Below are 18,600 nucleotides of genomic sequence, written 5' to 3'. Positions count from 1 at the left end.
AAGATAAATAATGTAACACATGTTGTGCTTAGCCAGGCAATTAAGTCCTAGCTGGTGTTCAGCTCCAGCCCCGCCTTGCTGCCTAGGCCTTTAGGTGATGCAAGCTCCCCTCTGCATCACCACTGCCTTTAAGCTCTGAGCTCTGTTCACACAACTGCTGTGGGTCTGAGTATTGTTTACTTATCAACCCAGCTCTTTTCAAAAAGACAAGCATATAAATGCTTGTGATAATTGGCATTCTTCTCATCACTTGAGATAACCTATAATGTTGAGAACTGTTTATTGCTGTACATAAATGTGAAATGTGTACCAAAAACTAGAGAGCAAGAAAAAAAACATCCGAACATTATCAACTACTAATTTGACAACCCACTCTTACTGACTTGCGTTGAGTTTCTTTTAAATAATTGTTTAAAGATTTTATGATGGGGTCTCATTATGTGGCCCAGTGATGAACTTTGACTCAGAGTGCTTCATCTTCCCAAGAATTGGGACTACAGGCATGTGCCACCACGTGCTTTTTATAGCTTAAATTTAATTTAATCTTTTGGCTAGAAATGAATTAATATGGTTCATAAATTCATGTTGTTAAAAACAACTGTTCTCATCCATTTTCTGTCTACTGATTACCCTAATTTGCTTAGCTTTATATAATATGAATTGTTACACATGGTGTGTGTGTGTGTTGTGTCTGTGTGTCTGTGTAGGAATCATATGTTCCTTGGGGATCCATCCTCTGGTGCCATTCATCTTGTTCAGACAGGATCTTTCATTGGTCTGGAATTAGCCAGCCTGTGAACCCCAAGAATCCCTCTCTACCTCCCCAGTGCTGATGTAAGCACATGTATCATTACATGGTGCTTTTTGAAAATGTATATGTACGTGGGGTAGGTTGGCTTATGTGATAGCTCACTGGTTTAGAGCAATGTTGCTCTTGCAGAGGACCCAGGTTAATTCGCAGTGCCCATGTAATGGCCTACAAACTCCATAACTCCAGTTCCATGTATGCCTTCTGGTTTCTGTGGGACCAATTGTACATATGGCGCATATACATATATGTAGGCAAAAACACTAACAATATTTAAAGAACAAAGAAAGAATATATACAAGGGTTTTGGGTTGCTCATGCTTACAGGCTGTGTGTGTTTGTTTGTAAAGGAAGAGATTGATGATTGATTGATTGATTGATTTCTGGCTGGCATGGAACTGTAAACCCTAGGCTGGTTTGGAACAGTCCTCCACTGCAGCCCCTCCAGTGGTAGGATTACTGGTGTGGGACTCTATTCCTGCTTAGTTTTCCTTTTTAAATATCATGTGGATTGTGACTTTTAAAATATTTGTAATATTTTCTAAGCCATTTTATGCTTTCCTGATTTCTCCAAGGAATGGATATAGCACAAGGGTACTCCTTAGTGCCTGTTAACAGGTTGTATTGAATGTGTTTATTATTCAGCTGCACACCCTTACTCTAAGGTCGGAATTTCATTTTCTACTGATTTTCCTGTGCAGAGGCAGCACATTTTTCTCTAGTGTGCTGATTCTGATATGCTTTTGCTTAACAGGTTTGTAAAGAATAATATGCCTAATAAATCCATCTTTGTGAGGGACCTAGGTATAAGCAGCTGTGACAGAGGCCATTGGTTGTCTCTTTGCGAGGAACCTGGGTAGCTGTGGTTCAGAGACCATTGTCTGTCTGTCTGAATATACAGTGGCCTTTACTTAGTGGGTTTAGAGATCAGAGCATTATTTAATATTTGAATAAATGAGATGTTTAATAACTATATTTTAAGACTATCTGATATTTTCCTTTCTTTTATTATTGCGCTTATTTATTCTAATTGAGTTAGATTTAAATGTTAGCCACTTAAGGAGAAACGTTGGAATAACCGAGTTATAGCAGTTCTGTGTACTAATGTTTTTCTTTTGAATTTGACATCTCCTTTTCTTCTGTCCCCGGTCTACCAGGGAGTCACTATTCCCAGTCAGAGGCGCTATGTGTATTATTATAGCTACCTGTTAAAGAACCACCTGGATTACAGACCAGTGGCACTGCTGTTTCACAAGATGATGTTTGAAACTATTCCAATGTTCAGTGGCGGAACTTGCAGTAAGTGTTCTAAATTCTTATTCCTCTAAACCATATCTAAATATATATGTAAGAAATTAGAAATAAATTTGCCAGGTTAAAACTTGTGTAGGAGTGTATTTCTGAAGTTGAAATTAATTAGTTCAGTTGTTCAGCTCATTGATTTAAGAAAGGTAACCCAATGAATTTTGGTGTTCTTGAAGTCGACTATATTTGTGGGAGAAATAGTCTATGTTATAACTACCAGATGCAGTCTCTGTTCTGACAAAATAACTGAAAGACGCTCTGACAGGCCAGTGTGAGAATGGCCTCTGGCCACGACCAAATCCTTCATCTGAGGGAAACAAATGTTCAATGTCATGGGGACAGAAAAAGAGAGACTGTAGGATCAGCCTTCAAATATAAAGTGTAAAAGGATGTGAGTCAGGATATGTGGAGAAAACCTGCATGTAGCTCTGAGTTCCAGCCCTCAGCCCCTGACATGGCCATGTCATCTCCTCGATGAGTTTACTTGTCAGTAAAACGAAGAAATCTTGATAAGTATGAAGTCATGACACTGGTGTCTGCTTGAAATTTCTCTTAATTTAGCAGCTATTGGCCTACCTCCCACCTCCCTGCTAGTCTCATTTTGATCTTGTTCTCCTTTCCTGCTGTTCTTGGCTAGAGTTCTTAGCTACAGAACTCTAGGAATAAGAAGCCTACTACCTGAACTCAAAGCAGCTACTTAGTAAAAGGGGAATGGATATTATGGAAAATGTATGGAAGAATTTTAGGCAGTCCTAGAAGGCCAGGCTGCTGTACTATCTTTTCTTTCTTTTCCTTTTAAAAATTGTTTTGATTTATTTTTATTTATATGAGTACACTGTAGCTGTCTTCAGACACACCAGAAGAGGGCATAAGATCCCATCATAGATGGTTGTGAGCCACCATGTGGTTGCTGGGAATTGAACTCAAGACCTTGGTAAGAGCAATCAGTGCTCTTAACCATTGAGCCATCTCTCCAGCCCTTATCTTTTTTCTGTTAACAGTTTTTGACACTGAACATCTTAAAATGCCATCTGGGAGTAGTCAATCATGTTTTATACTTAAGATATTTTATTGTATTTTCACCATAATGTCCTAGTATTAGATATATGTCACTTATTAGAATTCCTTGATATTGTTTTATGGATGTTTGCAATTTGTCAATGATTTTAGTTTTTTGCCTCCATGAAATACTTAGGTAAATTAACTTGTTCTCTCTAAAATAATAGAGAAAAATGAATTTCTTGTAGTCATCTATCTTTGTCAGATAGGTGTGATTGCCCATGAGCAGGACAACTTTGTTAAAGGTTCCTGGTTTATTTCTGTAGCTTGTGGAAAGGTCTAAGAAACTTTGATACAGAGTCATTATATTAGTATAAGTTTTAAAACATTAGTACAAGGCACAATGGACTATTGAAAGCATCTGGCCTAGGAACTTTACTAGGTTCATTGAGAAGGAAAAAGGACGAGAACTCATGTTCTTCCTATAGTTTAGGTATCGATAAAAGAGCCAAGCAAGGGCAGGATGGAGGTAAGAAGGAAAGGCTTTGCCCAGGAATCCTATAAGGTATACTGACCTTTATCAGTTCTGCTTCAGCTGTCTGATTAAACTGTTTTGTTTGGCTTTTAGTCGCACAACATTATGTTTACATCTCTAGACTTAAAAAATAGTGACTGGTAAATTCTTTTAATCTTTTAAATTTTCTAGTTACCTATTTATGTGCTGGGATTTAATACTATATATTGAAGTTATATTAAATACAGCCCCTGGGATTCATATGCATAAATTATAGCTGCTATGTTCACAAAAAGGTTTTGGAAACTTAATTTCATGAAGAAAGTCTGTCATTGGAGAGCACGTGCAGTTTGGATTGGCATTAAGTGTGAAGGAACTGTTACAGGCAGTAGGAATAAGATGACCCAAGTAAAGCAGGAAAGCTGGACAAGAAGTATAAGATTTGATTTGCTGTTACAGGATTTTGAATGGGATGCATTGGACTTAGATTTTGGTGTCATGATGATTCTAGGGACTTCAGCTATATTTTCAGGACAGTGCTCTGTTTTTTAGAAAGTTGTAATAGTTGTAATGTAGGAGGGAAGGATAGTCAGCTATGTGACTTGGCAGATGCTGCTAGAACAGTGACATGGGCTTTGCTTGGGTTTTCTTTAGTTGTCCATATCTAAAGATTGTGTTCAAGGTTTGATCTTACTCAGGTAGATGTTTCACAGAAACGTGCATTTGAATTTTGGAGACATAAACAGTATCACTTTGGTTTATTGGTTTAAACTTGTTTTATATCTAATGAAAACAAGGTGCTCATGAATGTGTGCGGTGAGGCCAGAGCTAGAGTGCACAGGAGTGCCCTCGGTGTCCAGCTCAGGTTGCTCAGTAGCTGCGGTACTTGGTGATGTGACTAGGCTCGAGTCTAGGGAGAGCTCATGTCTGTTTGGAGAACGTCGGGAACGGGATAATAATTTAACCTTTAGTATGTTGTGGTAGAAAAGGGTGAAGACTAAGGAAGAGGACAGGCAAGTTGTGTTGAGGAAGAGGAGCTGTCAGTAAAACAGATAAAGGTAGTGATGAAATGGATAGTGTCTTCTGCAGATGGACCAGGAGCTGGCAGCCTTCGTCTTCTCTGCTATGACTTTTTCTTTGCTTCTCTGTCTGGATGCGCTCGTTTGTCAAATCCAGATCCTGTCGTTTCTTCAGAACAGAGTTAACATAGCAGAAGTTATATTTTAGACATGTGTCTCAGAATTCTTAGAATTTTGATGTTAGGACCTCCATCCCAATGGGAAGCTCACGGTATATAGGAGGTCATTTTTCTCAGTGGCTGCTGTTTATTCATTACTGTGCACTACAGCTGAGGACATTGTCAGGGAAAGATGCTACAACCAGGCAACTCTTATCAAAGAAAGCATGTAATGTGGACTAGCTTACACTTCAGAGGATCAATCTATTATCCACTTGGCAGAAAGCATGGCACCACACAGGCAGATATTATGCTGAGAGTTCTATATCTGCGGGAAGTAAGAACAAAGAGACATTGGGCCTGGTTTGACCTTTTGAAGCCATAGCCCGCCTCTTAAGGACACATTTCCTTTAAAAAGTCACACTCCAGCAAGGCCACACTTCCTAATCCCTCTCAAGTAGTGCCACTCCCTGATGACCAGACATTCAAATCTATGAGCCTTATTGTAGCCGCTCTCATTCAAACCACCACAGACACCAAGTTAAAATCATTCAACAGCCTCCCCTCCCCTCACACACACAACCAAGCATGCACCATAGCCTGTCATAATCTACATCACTCTGCACCACTGTCCTCCACACCGTCATTAGGATGGTCCTATCTATGTAAAGTGTTTAGCTGCTGTCCTAATCCAAAGTCCACATTCAGCCAACAAGCAGCATGGCCAGGCTAATTACTTTACCTTGTTTTTAGGGGACCTTCTAAGTACTATGGGCTTGTAATTCACTTGTCAGTTGTTCGGGCCTTGGAAATGTACACCTTAGGTGGTGTTCAGTTGAAATCCAAATTATACACTCAGTTTTCTTTTTAAATCCTAAAATCAGTAGTACCAAATTCTGAGCTAGAAGAATAAGTCACTAATAAGATTATCAGGCTTTTTATCCTGATAGTTTTTACCAGAGCTTTGAAACCACACTTTGCTCATTTGCCTCGTGTGACATCCCACTTATGTATAAAGCCTAATAAAGTGTCTCATTCCACTTTGAAATTGTAGTCTATGAAGGAAAATGTATTGACAGATTCCTGATGGGATGTTCCTCCTTTTGGGGGTGGGTTTCACAATAAGTGTCTTGTAAATCCAGTCGGAATAACCCCATCAGCCCCATAGGCTTTTACTGAGGACCCTATTTTTTATGAAATGCTGCAGTAGTACCTTTATATGCTGAATACATAAACCATTTATGTTTTTATTATCAGAATTTTACTTAGATTGACTTGCTTTGCATTGTTCCCAGTCATGGTTGACATTGATAATAATCTGCTTTTTATCTTCAAAGAAATAATACACACCCTCTAGTTCTAACATACTGGTCTCCTGTTTATCTCTAGTTATATGTGAATTTGAGAACATTTTAGAAATAAAACATCTTTTTATTTCCACATTTTTAACCATCTTTTGGTTGACTGACTAATAAAAGTCATAATGATGTTTGTGAAACTGTACTTAGGCAATAATTTTAAAACAGACCTGGATTGGAACCAGATAATTGTTAATGAAAGCAGTGTTTAAGAGAGAAAAAAAATCTGTGTAGTTTTCCCTTGGAGCCTGCTGTATTTCCTGCAGACATCTAGGGTGTTTTGTTCTCTTTTTCTCATGATTGTGACTTTGTAAATCTAGGTTTCTACACCCATGTAGATATGGGCAGCACACATTAGACCCAGTGGGTTTCTCAATAAGGAAAACCACAGAGGACATGAAGTTAAGGAGGAAACTGGGTGGTGCGTCCAGGAAGAGTTAGAGGGAGAAGTGAAGTAGGAAGTGAATTGGATCAAAATACACTGAATGCTTATTTGAAATTCTCAAAGAATTAGTAAAAAATAATATGTTTTTAAAAATGTGGGATTGGGTGGTGGTGGCACGTGCTTTTAATAATGCCGGCACTTGGGAGGCAGAGGTTGGGGATAGCTGTGAGTTGGAGGTCAGCCTGGTCTAGTTCCAGGACAGCCAGGGCTAAACAAAGAAACCTGTTAAAAACCAAACCCAAGGGGGGGTGGGGGAGTCGGGGGGAGTGGATATGGCGTCAGCTACTCGCCTTATCCGAAAGCTACGGAACTGGGCATCTGGGGACTCAGCCACCTCCTAAGCTCCCGGTGGGCCCCAGTCACAAGCTGTCCAACAATTACTACTGTACTCGTGATGGCCGCTGGGAAATGGTGCTTCCCTCAATCATCATGTTCTCACAGAAGGCCCTGGTGCTGGGCAAGACAGCTGAGAGTTCTGCTATGGCAGCCTCTGAGAAGAAGGCAGTGACACCTGCTCCACCCATGAAGAGGTGGGAGCTGTCCAAGGACCAGCCATACCTGTGACCTGCCCTAGGATACCTTGCTGTCTCCAGGGCCACAAGACTGCTTTTCCTCCTTGGATTTCTGTGGGGAGAGTGTGACCTAGTTTATAACAAATACATAGAGCGCCACATTAAAAAACAAAACAAAAAAAAAAAACCAAACCCAAACCAACTAACTAATCAATCAAACAAACAAACAAAACCCTGTGGACTGGGGGTCAAAAGAATGTTGATGATTATTTTATATTTCTATATTATAAAGACTTGGGCTTATAGTTTATTAAATTTTTTTTTAAAGTTGCCTTTATGTAGTTCACAAAAGTCCCAGGAAATTGTTTAAATTGTTTTATGCTTAAAGTAGGTTGTGATGGGTCTTTTGAATAATGTTAATGTAAAGCTTTATTAATATGTTGCTAGAGTCTAGTCTTGGAACTTACTGTTTATGAAGTAGCAGTTGGTTTTCATATCTGTAATAGAACTTTAAGTGTTCAAAATTGAAGAGGTTCTTACTTGGGATTTTATTTTATTTCTACTGATTTGTTTTAGATAAGCAGTCAACATGAAGAATTATCATTTTGTGTATGTTTCTGTTACTTTATTATTAAAATAGCTTCTGATTTGAGTGTTGAAAACATGTTTTGTGAAATGATCCTATATGTATTTGACCATGTAGATCCTCAGTTTGTGGTCTGCCAGCTAAAGGTGAAGATATATTCCTCCAATTCAGGACCCACGCGACGGGAGGATAAGTTTATGTACTTTGAGTTCCCTCAGCCATTGCCTGTGTGTGGTGATATCAAAGTAGAGTTCTTCCACAAACAGAACAAGATGCTCAAAAAGGTTTGCACTTCAGTTCTATTGTGTAGAAACAGCCATCCCTTAATGAGTAACTATAGACTGTTTGCTTAAAGCCTATGGTTAGGAAATTAATCTTTAAGAAGAGACTATTTCTCTGCCTGCCATCTACTGAGCTGTTTACTGTTTTGTTCTATGATATTGGTAGGACACGTGAGCAGAACTGCCTACTCCAACCCCTCGTTTGTTGGCTTTTTTAATTTGTTCTGTCTTCTTATTGCAACACAGCCATGCTTTTTACTCATTTAGGTTATGTTTCTTGAGACTATAGACTATATTTTGTTTCCCCAGATTTACTGAGTATTTAGTCAGTATTACTTAGTTGAAAAAGATGGCTATGAAGAAAAAGTAATTTTAAAAGGGGGGGGGGAACTGATTAACATTTTCAGGATTGCTGAGGCTTGAGATACACTTAGGAGAAGGCGAGAGCTCAGCTCTAGCGTCTTTGGTGTGAACATTTATCCTTGGTGTAGTATCCTTAGTTGAGTGTGAACATGAAAATGAGTCTTAAGGTGTACAAGTTTCATCTGATAACAGGAAGACACTTTTTTGGTGCAGAATCAGTCCCTGTGAAGCATACAGGGTAGTACTTGGCCAGGAAGGGGAGTTCCTTTTTCAGTCTTCAGAGTTTTTATAAAAGCGATAAAAGGAAATCTCACTTACTAAAAATGTTTTAATATCAGGGCAGTTTATTAGGAGAGATAATTTGCTTTTTCTAGTATCTATATAGTTAAAGAAGAAAAAGCACAATATTTTATCATGGACTAATCTTCTACCTCTCATGATCAAGAGCTGAATATAAATATCTTTCAGCTATAGGGGTTTTTGTTTCTTTTCCGAAACTACAATAAGTGTGAGCAAATATTTCAAAAATTATTTGAAAGTCTTTCCGTTTTTCCTCCTACTTAGTTTGTTTGAGACAGGGTCTTTCTGTGTAGCTCTCGCTGCCTTAAACTTGCTTTGTAGACAGGGCTAGTCTCAAACTCAGAATGCCTGCCTCTGCATGCTAAATTCTGGTATTAAAGGCGTCTGTCATGCCTGATGTCTCCTGCTTCTTATCACACTCTGGTTCACATAAAATGTCCCGCGCCCCGTGTGTGTGTGTGTGTGTGTGTGTGTGTGTGTGTGTGTGTGTGTGTGTGTGTGTGTGTGTGTGTTTGTGTGTGCGCGCGCGCGCTTGTGTGCTTTTTTTCTGTCCTTGTTTTCTTTTGTTAGTGTCTGTTTGGAGACAGATTTTTACTTTATAGCTCAAACTGGTCTGGAACTTGCTAAGCAGTCCAGGTCGGCCTCAGATAAAGCAGTCTTCCCAAGTGCTGTGATCATAGGCAGGAATCACCTCCCTTGGCTTTATATTGTTTGTAAAGTAGATAATTACTTCACTGTCTCCTTGTAGTTTTAAAGATGTGCTGTTTCTTACTCCTAATCTCGGAAAATTGGATATTTATAATATATTTTTATATTTTAGATTACTTTCTATACGTTTCCATTTATCATAGCTTTTCCTTCCTAATTATATGCCTGTTCTGATTTAAATAAAAAGTTTTAGAAAATCAGTGCACAACGAGCCACATTTTGCAAGTTTAAATAGTATTATCTTGTTTTCTTCTAAGTGAAATATAATTGCCAACTGAACAACTTTATTAAAATAATTGAGATCAGTAATATGTCTGAGCTGTTAGAAGTCCTGGGTATTCTTCTAGAGGACCCAGGTTTGATTCTCAGCACTCATTCGCTGTTTTACAGTCATCTGTAACACTAGTCTTTGGGGATCTGATTCCCTCTTCTGGCCTCCATGGGCACCAGGCATATACAGGGTGCGCATACATGTATCCTGGCAAAAATGTAGTTGCCATAGGGAACTTATTCTAAAGTTTCTAGGGCTTCTATTGAAGCAGTGATACCTGATCTTTGCTTCTATCTACATACCTGTGAACTCAGAACATTTGTAAAATCCAGTATTAGAATAGGAAATAGTTTTCTTAGGATTTTAAGATAAAAGTAAGATACCAGATTTTACATGATTATATTTTTTATATAAAAATTTTAGAAAGGATAACTAGTGAATTACCTCACTGGTGATTATTCCACAAGGTGTTTGCCTTCACTTTAGAATATCAAATCACATATGGTTTATATGCTGACTATTTGTGGGACATTTTTAAATAAGTGAAATAAATACATCTTTTATTTCTTTTCTTTTTAGGACAAAATGTTTCACTTTTGGGTAAATACGTTCTTCATACCAGGACCAGAAGAAACCTCAGAAAAAGTGGAAAATGGAAGTCTTTGTGATCAGGACATCGATAGCATTTGCAGTATAGAGCGTGCAGATAACGACAAGGAGTACCTCGTACTCACCCTGACAAAAAACGATCTTGACAAAGCAAACAAAGACAAGGCCAACCGATACTTTTCTCCAAATTTTAAGGTTAGTTAAAACCATTTTGGGGTTGGGGGTGTGTTTGTACAATTGTGAAGCTGAAGAGCTCGCTGATTTTTGGTATTGTTCAGTGTGTAGCGTTCCCAAGTGGTTGTGTAGCCTTTCCTTTTCTGTGTATTACCTCACTTGCTCTCTTTATTCTTCTCCCCTCCCCTTGAGCCTTTACTTTTTAAATTCTTTTTTTGTTTTTTTTTTTTTGTTTGTTTCATTCACATGTAACAAACTCAACCATAGATTATTATATTATTATAACATAATAATACTGCTAATAAAAATAGAGAATGACATTCACACATGTTAAGTGAACATAGACCTAATATTCAATGCCTTTGGATCTCAAGTATGTTTTAAGTTTCCTCTAGAATCCTCAGCTTTTCATTTTTTCCCATCAACCATCTGCTATCTGATTTCTTTAGATAGGGTCTTAGTATTTAGGCTCAGGCTGGCCCTGAACATTGGTGTGCCTCAGTCTCACCTGGCAACCATTTGCTTTTAAAATGTATTTCTCTCTAGTTTTACTGTTTTAATATATTTCCGGAAATACACCTCAGTGCTTGCCTAACGTGAGTGATGAACACCGAGTACTACAAAACAATCAGTAACGAAGTATAAAGATGTTATTGTAGATACAGCTGTTTTCATTGTCACTGAACAAGTGTATCAATGTGAAGCATGCAGCTGGCAAAGATGGTCTGGCCAAGTGGATGGTGAGCAGAGAGTGAAATGAGCAGATTTACATATGTAAACTGTACACGGTCTACAGAACAGCTGTTTGGGAAAAGGAGGAAGAGTAGATGAGAATTCTGAAGCATGCATGAGCTCGTACATTTCAGTGGCTGAAGGCATTTCCACTGAGTCACAGGAACCCAGTCTTGATGTGAAGGTGTGGGGTACTGAGCACAGAGATGTAATCGGAGCTCTCCTTTAACCACCCAGCTCACTTCCTAAATTGAGACTGGCTGGGGAACTAGGGAAAGGCCGTGGGGTTGAAGTGGCAGTGAGAGGAAATGTGAGCCTCGTGGTTAGCACATATAAAAGGTAGTCTCATCTGATTTAAGTCTGGTCTCCTATCTGCTGTTCACCAGAGACTGTCCTTTAGCTTGTTGCCTGGACATTTTTTTTTTTTTTTAGTGGAAATTAAGAAGTTAGTTTTAACAGATGCTGCAGCCATGCATGTAAAGGCCACTGATCCATCTTTGGACTACTGAGTGGTCTGTTAGCTTCCTTCATTCTCTCTAGATAAAGATTTTAGAGCTAGTTGACCTTGTGTGCATTATTATTAATCAGTATTGTATAGTTTCACTAATGTAAACATAAAGTTGTCTCAGATGGTAAGAGAAACATTTTTGAAGCATAAGCACTTATAAATTGCATTTTGTGATTTAGTGAGTTCATTGCCTTCAGTTTGCACTTTTAGAGTCATGCAGTGCTTATGGCTGATGTAGTTTAAAAAGAGCTCTCAACTCGTCAGCATGTCTTTTGAGTACACAGTAGGCAATCTTAAGGTCATCTGAAAAGCAGTGCCCTTCAGAATTCATTTTGTTATAGTACTTTGAAGTAAATCTGCAAAAACAGAATGTCTTTGCTAATATAGAACTCATTCTAATTGTTCGTTTTCATTTTAAACTTTCTTTCTCTAGGTGAAATTATACTTTACAAAAACAGTAGAGGAGCCATCAAATCCAGAGGCTAGCAGTTCAACTTCTGTGACTCCAGATGTTAGTGACAATGAACCTGATCACTATAGATATTCTGACACCACTGACTCTGATCCAGAGAACGAACCCTTTGATGAAGATCAGCATTCACAAATTACAAAAGTCTGATTTTTTTTTTTCTTGTCAAGAGGGATAAAATACCATGGGGGAAAAAACTTGAATAAACTGAAATGGACCTTTTTTTTTTTTTTTTTTTTTTTTTTAAATGGCAATAGGACATTGTGTCAGATTGCAGTTATAGGAACAATTCTCTTCTCCTGACCAATCTTGTTTCACCCTATACATCCACAGGGTTTTGACACTTGTTGTCCAGTTAAAAAAGGTTGTGTAGCTGTGTCATGTATATACCTTTTTGTGTCAAAAGGACATTTAAAATTCAATTAGGATAAATAAAAGATGGCACTTTCCCATTTTATTCCAGTTTTATAAACAGTGGAGACAGACTGATGTGTATGCGTAGGAGTTTTTCCTTTATTTTCTGTCACCAGCTGAAGTGGCTGAAGAGCTCTGATTCCCAGGTTCACGTCCTACCCCTTTGCACTTGTGGCAACAGATAGGTTTGCAGTTGGCTAAGAGAAGTTTCTGCAGGGTTTTGCTACATTCTAATGCATGCACTTGGGTTGGGGATTGGAGGGAATGCTCAGAAAGGAATGTTTCTAGCTGGCTCTGGACCATACACCATCTCCAGCTCCTTAGATGCACCTTTCTTTAGCATGCTCCACTTACTAATCTGGACATCCGAGAGATTGGCCGCTGTCCTGCTGTTTGTGCGTTTTAAAGAGCATATTGGTGCTAGAAAAGGCAGCTAGAGTGAGTACATTTGTGTTGGGGTACAGGAATGAACCATCTCCAGCATCTTAAAAATTCACAAATGAAGGGATATAAAAATAAAGTGGTCGTAGATAAGAGACACAGCAACAGTGACTTAACCATACAAACGTGGAGGCTTTGAACAAAGAATGGGCTGGAAACAGAAAATTTGACAATGATTTATTCAGTATGCTTTCTCAGTTGTAATGACTGCTCCATCTCCTGTGTAGCCAAGGCCAGTGCTAAGAGTCAGATGCTATTAGTCCCTACATCAGTCAACAACTTGCATTTATTTCTATTAATTTCAATCATATACCTACTGTGGATGTTTCATGTGCTGGCTGCCAGTTTCTTTTTTTCATTCAATAGTTTGTAATTCTTCACAGGAAATTTCAACTTGAGATTCAACAGTAAGCAGGTTTTTTTTTTCTAGAGATTGATGATGCGCGTCCTCAGTCCAATGGCTGTCAGATGTCCCGCCCTTTTGACCTTACACATTCTATTACAATGAGTTTTGCAGTTTTGCACATTTTTTAAATGTCATTAACTGTTAGGGAATTTTACTTGAATACTGAATACATATAATGTGTATATTAAAAAAAGTCATTGTTTGTGTTAAAAAAGAAATTAGAGTTGCAGTAAATTTTCAGCACTGCACGAATAATAAGGCATTTGAGTTTTTCAGTAGAAATTGTCCTACAGATGCTTTATCGACTTGCTATTGAAAGGATAGATCTCTATAAATGTGCAGTGCTGAGTCACTTGGTTATAGTGGTAGAGTTGGGATTAGGGCTTCAGTTTCACTTCTTAAATATCCTATGTTTGATATGCCCAGACTGCATACAGTTCACAGCAGTACAGCTACTATTGTAATGGCAACGTGAAGATACTGTTAGAAAGGAGTTTCCCCCAGGAGTTTGGTGTCTTTCAAATTATATATAGCTTGACCTTGACATTTGAATACCCAGCCATTATATTTCTTAATGGTGTGAAGTCCCATTTTCAATAACTTATTGGTGCTGAAATTGTTCACTAGCTGTGGTCTGACCTAGTTAATTTACAAGTACAGATTGCATAGGACCCACTAGAGAAGCATTTATAGTTTGATGGTAAGTAGATTAGGCAGAATGTCATCTAAAACATCCTTAGAAAATAATGTTGATGTATTTTCCATACCTCATCAGTTTCACTCAACCAATAAAGTTTTTAAAATTGTAACAAAGCTTAGGATTTACACATTTATATTTAAACATTGATACATGAATATTGACTGTTGATAAAGTGATAAAGTTAGAGTCAACTTTTCCTGAGATCTCTCACCACTGAAATATGTATACCCCCTTGTCTTTCCTAAAAGCTGAAAGTAGCTGACTAAAATGAAAAGCAGCTGTTGATGTTTTGGAGATAGTGATGAACACTGTTGTTTGTTAGTTCTGGGCACAGCATGCTAAACTATAACTTGTATTGTTCCAGTATGTAACACAGAGGGCCAGGTCATGAATAATGACATTGCAGTGGGCTGTTGCACTGTTAATATTTTCCTTTGGAATGTGAAGGTCTGAATGAGGGTTTGATTTTGAATGTTTCAGTGTTTTTGAGAAGCCTTGCTTACATTTTATGGTGTAGTCATTGGAAATGGAAAAATGGCATTATATATATTATATATATAAATATATATATTATACATACTCTCCTTACTTTATTTCAGTTACCATCCCCATAGAATTTGACAAGAATTGCTATGACTGAAAGGTTTTTGAGTCCTACTTAAAACTTTATTTATGACAGTATTCACGATTAGCCTGAAATGCATTCTGTAGGTAATCTCTCCCGTGTTTCTGGAATGCTTTCTTAGACTTTTTGGATGTGCAGCAGCTTACGTGTCTGAAATGACTTGAAGGCATCACCTTTAAGAAGGCTTACAGTTGGGCCCCGTACATCCCAAGTCCTCTGTAATTCCTCTTGGACATTTTTTGCCATAATTGTAAAAGGATAGTTGAATTAAATAGCGTCACCGTTCTTTGCTGTGGCACAGGTTATAAACTTAAGTGGAGTTTACCGGCAGCATCAAATGTTTCAGCTTTAAAAATAAAAGTAGGTTACAAGTTACATGTTTAGTTTTAGAAAATTTGTGCAATATGTTCCTAACGATGGCTGTGGTTGCCACAAAGTGCCTCGTTTACCTTTAAATACTGTTAATGTGTCATGCATGCAGATGGAAGGGGTGGATCTGTGCACTAAACTGGGGGCTTTTACTCTAGTATTTGGCAGAGTTGCCTTCTATACCTGCCACTTCAAAAGTTCGATCTGTTTTCATATAGAATATATATACTAAAACAATCCAGTCTGTAAAACAGCCTTACCCTGATTCAGCCTCTTCAGATACTCTTGTGCTGTGCAGCAGTGGCTCTGTGTGTAAATGCTATGCACTGAGGATACACAAGTATGACGTGTACAGGATAATGCCTCATACCAATCAGATGTCCATTTGTTACTGTGTTTGTTAACAACCCTTTATCTCTTAGTGTTATAAACTCCACTTAAAACTGATTAAAGTCTCATTCTTGTCATTGTGTGGGTGTTTTATTAAATGAGAGTATTTATAATTCAAATTGCTTAAGTCCATTAAAATGTTCAGTAATGGGCAGACAAATATGATTACAAAATTCCTGTATGTTTTATCTATTTTTCCCCCCTCCTTGCTGTCCTTCGAAACAAAGCATCTTTCTGTCATCTTGGTAGACACATACCTGTCTACTCATGGTTTAGAAGAGCACTTTAAGCCTTAGTCATCACTTAATAAGTTATTCCAGGCACAGTAAACAGTTCAAGGTTCTTAGAAAATGGTGCTTGTTTCTCTTTTATCAAGTCCGATGTCTGAAGATAGCCCCCACTCCCCACCCTGAGAATGGGCTTGATGTCTCTGGTCTGCTGTGGCTTTCTGTTTAACTCTGCAGTTGGCCATCAGTACATGGGAGGTTCATCAGGACTTGTCCAGAGTAGTGGGGTTCAAATATAATCTCCCTTCTAATATTCTTAAAGACTAAGGCATGTCCTTTGAATGAAACAGTAAGATGACTTGTGATGTTTTAGAAGTAAGCAGGCCATTAATGTGGAATTTTAATGTTACATGAAGTTGTCTGTGACCCATCTTAAGAAATAAGCTGAGTAGCATGCAGTTGTGTAAAGAAACGTGAAGATTGTATGTATTCATACATTTTCTTTAGAATTCTTAGTTTGATGGGTGAAAACTTGAATAGAAAGGTATTTTGATTTATATAATATTTTGATGATATTTTAAAAAAGGAATTTCCTGGCATTTTGCTTTTAGATCATGTCCCAATTGTACTGTAATTTATGCTGACTTGGTTCAGTGAATGCCATCACCATTTCCATTGAGAATTTAAAAATCACCAGTGTTTAACATGCAGGCTTCTGAAGGGAATCAGACCTGTAAGCCCATTTGGTTTACTTCTAACTTGAAACTTTGAGTTCCTTTACACGTTGCTAGATAATTTGTGGTACATCTAAAGCGTAGTCTTAAATGGCTTGCATGTGGATTTTATTTAACGTTGTGGCTAGGGCCAAGAGAAATGTTGCTGAGTAGAAACGATAGTACCCAGTGCAGTCTGGGTCCCTAAAGTCTGCATGGACAGTAATGGAACATTGTTTAAGTAGGAGCCTTAAGAGGCTGATTTTCCTATGGAATTACATTGCAACAGGAAGTCTACTAGTATAGTTCTTACACTGTGGAATACAGGTCTCAGGATCTAAGTGGGTGGCTTTAAACAGTGTGAAGACGGCAGGATAGTGTCATCAGTAACAGTTCTCTGGCTCTTAGTGGCTCTGTAGACACTTTCTGAATATAACATCGCAATTCTCATGTCCTTGGAGACATGCCCCTTAGTAATATATTTTAGTGACTAAGCAATCATTTTTCTGTTTACTCATGTACATGTTCTCTTGAAAACTAAAATTTGTACTGTGCATGTCTCCAAAGCCTGTTAGCTTAGGTTTTAGGAGATGAACAGTGACTGGATCACTTTTGTGGAGCGGGTATGGGACATGTGCACTACAGAGAGACTTTGCCAGTTCTTTGGGCCGATTTGAATGTTTGTTATTGGCATGAGGATGATGGGTGAATCGGTTAATACAAGTTACATTGGTTTAGCAGAGCAAGCTCGCTGTGGATGTTTCTCTTTGAAGCGTGGTGTGTGAAGCACCGAGTAGTGAACTTGGTCACCCTTCAATTCCTCTTGTGGTTTGCAAACTATTGCTCATCAATATTGCCCCTTAGGCAAAAGCAAGAACTACTACTGACTTATCACTCAGCTGTCTTTATATATGTGCTTCTGTGACTTGTATCACACAAGAATCTTAAGATTTCACAAATTGTTACCTTTTAGCTCCGAATGTTTAGTATTCTGGTGGGCTTACAACAGGACAAACTCTTGACAGTTATTTGAGAATTTTCATGAAACATTTAGCTAAAAACATTTTATAATTTATAAAAAAATGTGTTACCTTAAACTTTTACGTATGTGGGAGACATTAACTGCCATATTTGAGCATACTGAATTTTAAATTTAAAATAAAGCTGCATATTTTTAAATGAAATGTTTAACAAGGGTTCATATTTTTGTTTTTTAAGATTAAAAATAATTTATGTCTTTTCATGTGGAATCTTATCTGTCACAATGGTTAGATGATTCAGAATAGAGCAAGGCTTGTAGTGATCCAGCTTACGGTAAAAGTCTTAATGTTTAATGTGTTTACTTACTGGCTGTCATGTATATTTTTGAGATTTTCTGCCTGTTCTGTGCAGTTTTCTAAATGATACTCCTACTTAAAAATAGCATTTTAGTATCTATTTTCTGTCTCCATTAAATGGTCCTCATTTTTATTGAGTTTGCAAGTGTGCATATTGTGAGTGTATGTGTGTGTGTCTATTTGTGGGGTGTGTATGGGAGAATTAGTTTTGAAAGTACTAGAATAGAGATGAAATTCGGTTCAAGTAAAGTTTTCCTACTGGGATTTTACAGTTTATTGTAATAAAATGTTAATTTTGGATGATCTTGAATATTAATGAATTTGTTAGCCTCTTGATGTGTGCATTAATGAGATATATCAAAGTTGTACATTAAACCAAAGTTGGAGTTGTGGAAGTGTTTTTATGAAGTTCCGTTTGGCTACCAATGGACATAAGACTAGAAATACCTTCCTGTGGAGAATATTTTTTTCTTTAAACAATTAAAAAGGTTCATTATTTTTCATGATTTGTTTCTTAGCTTTTTATTCATACAACGAGTATCAGTTCCTGCTGTGTGTAACAGGTATTTGGACTATGTTATTTAGTGAAAGAGGCATATCCTGTTCTTACTGGTGAAAAGGTTATACTCCATTAGAGTAAACTCTGTAAAAGCTGTGGGTACATTGCACACATCTCCAAAGGGAGATGGGCTCCCTTGCTGGTCCATCATCAGAACTTAGATTGTTTACTGGAGCATTCGAGCGAAATGGCCTTGAAAGTGCAGAGGAACTCCCAAGTCTTTCTCCCCCCATTGCAGTGACATATGGTGTGTGTCATGGCTAGTACCTGCAGTGGAACTTCAGAGGTTCTTCCTCTACC

At 37.9% G+C, this 18,600-nt stretch overlaps 1 protein-coding gene and 1 pseudogene across 2 annotated transcripts in view; both read left to right on the top strand.

The window, feature by feature from the left end:
* The window catches only part of PTEN (phosphatase and tensin homolog), a 67,084-nt gene extending 48,890 nt beyond the window's left edge, over window positions 1–18,194 (top strand). Inside the window, exons 6-9 of the mRNA XM_080911593.1 lie at window positions 1,966–2,107; window positions 7,822–7,988; window positions 10,207–10,431; window positions 12,084–18,194. Coding sequence (XP_080767719.1) covers window positions 1,966–2,107; window positions 7,822–7,988; window positions 10,207–10,431; window positions 12,084–12,269 — 720 coding nt within the window. The 3' untranslated portion in view covers window positions 12,270–18,194. The remainder of the gene's footprint in view (window positions 1–1,965; window positions 2,108–7,821; window positions 7,989–10,206; window positions 10,432–12,083) is intronic.
* Window positions 6,879–7,170, top strand: LOC308416559 (NADH dehydrogenase [ubiquinone] 1 alpha subcomplex subunit 7-like; annotated as a pseudogene). Its single transcript has one exon. The product of its transcript is annotated as an NADH dehydrogenase [ubiquinone] 1 alpha subcomplex subunit 7-like (transcript).
* Window positions 18,195–18,600: the final 406 nt, after the last annotated feature.

This window comes from Micromys minutus (assembly GCF_963924665.1).
Source record: "Micromys minutus genome assembly, chromosome: 2".
Lineage (NCBI taxonomy): Eukaryota > Metazoa > Chordata > Mammalia > Rodentia > Muridae > Micromys > Micromys minutus.
The sequence above is the reverse complement of the archived record's forward strand: the minus strand, read 5'-3'. Positions and strand labels throughout refer to the sequence as shown.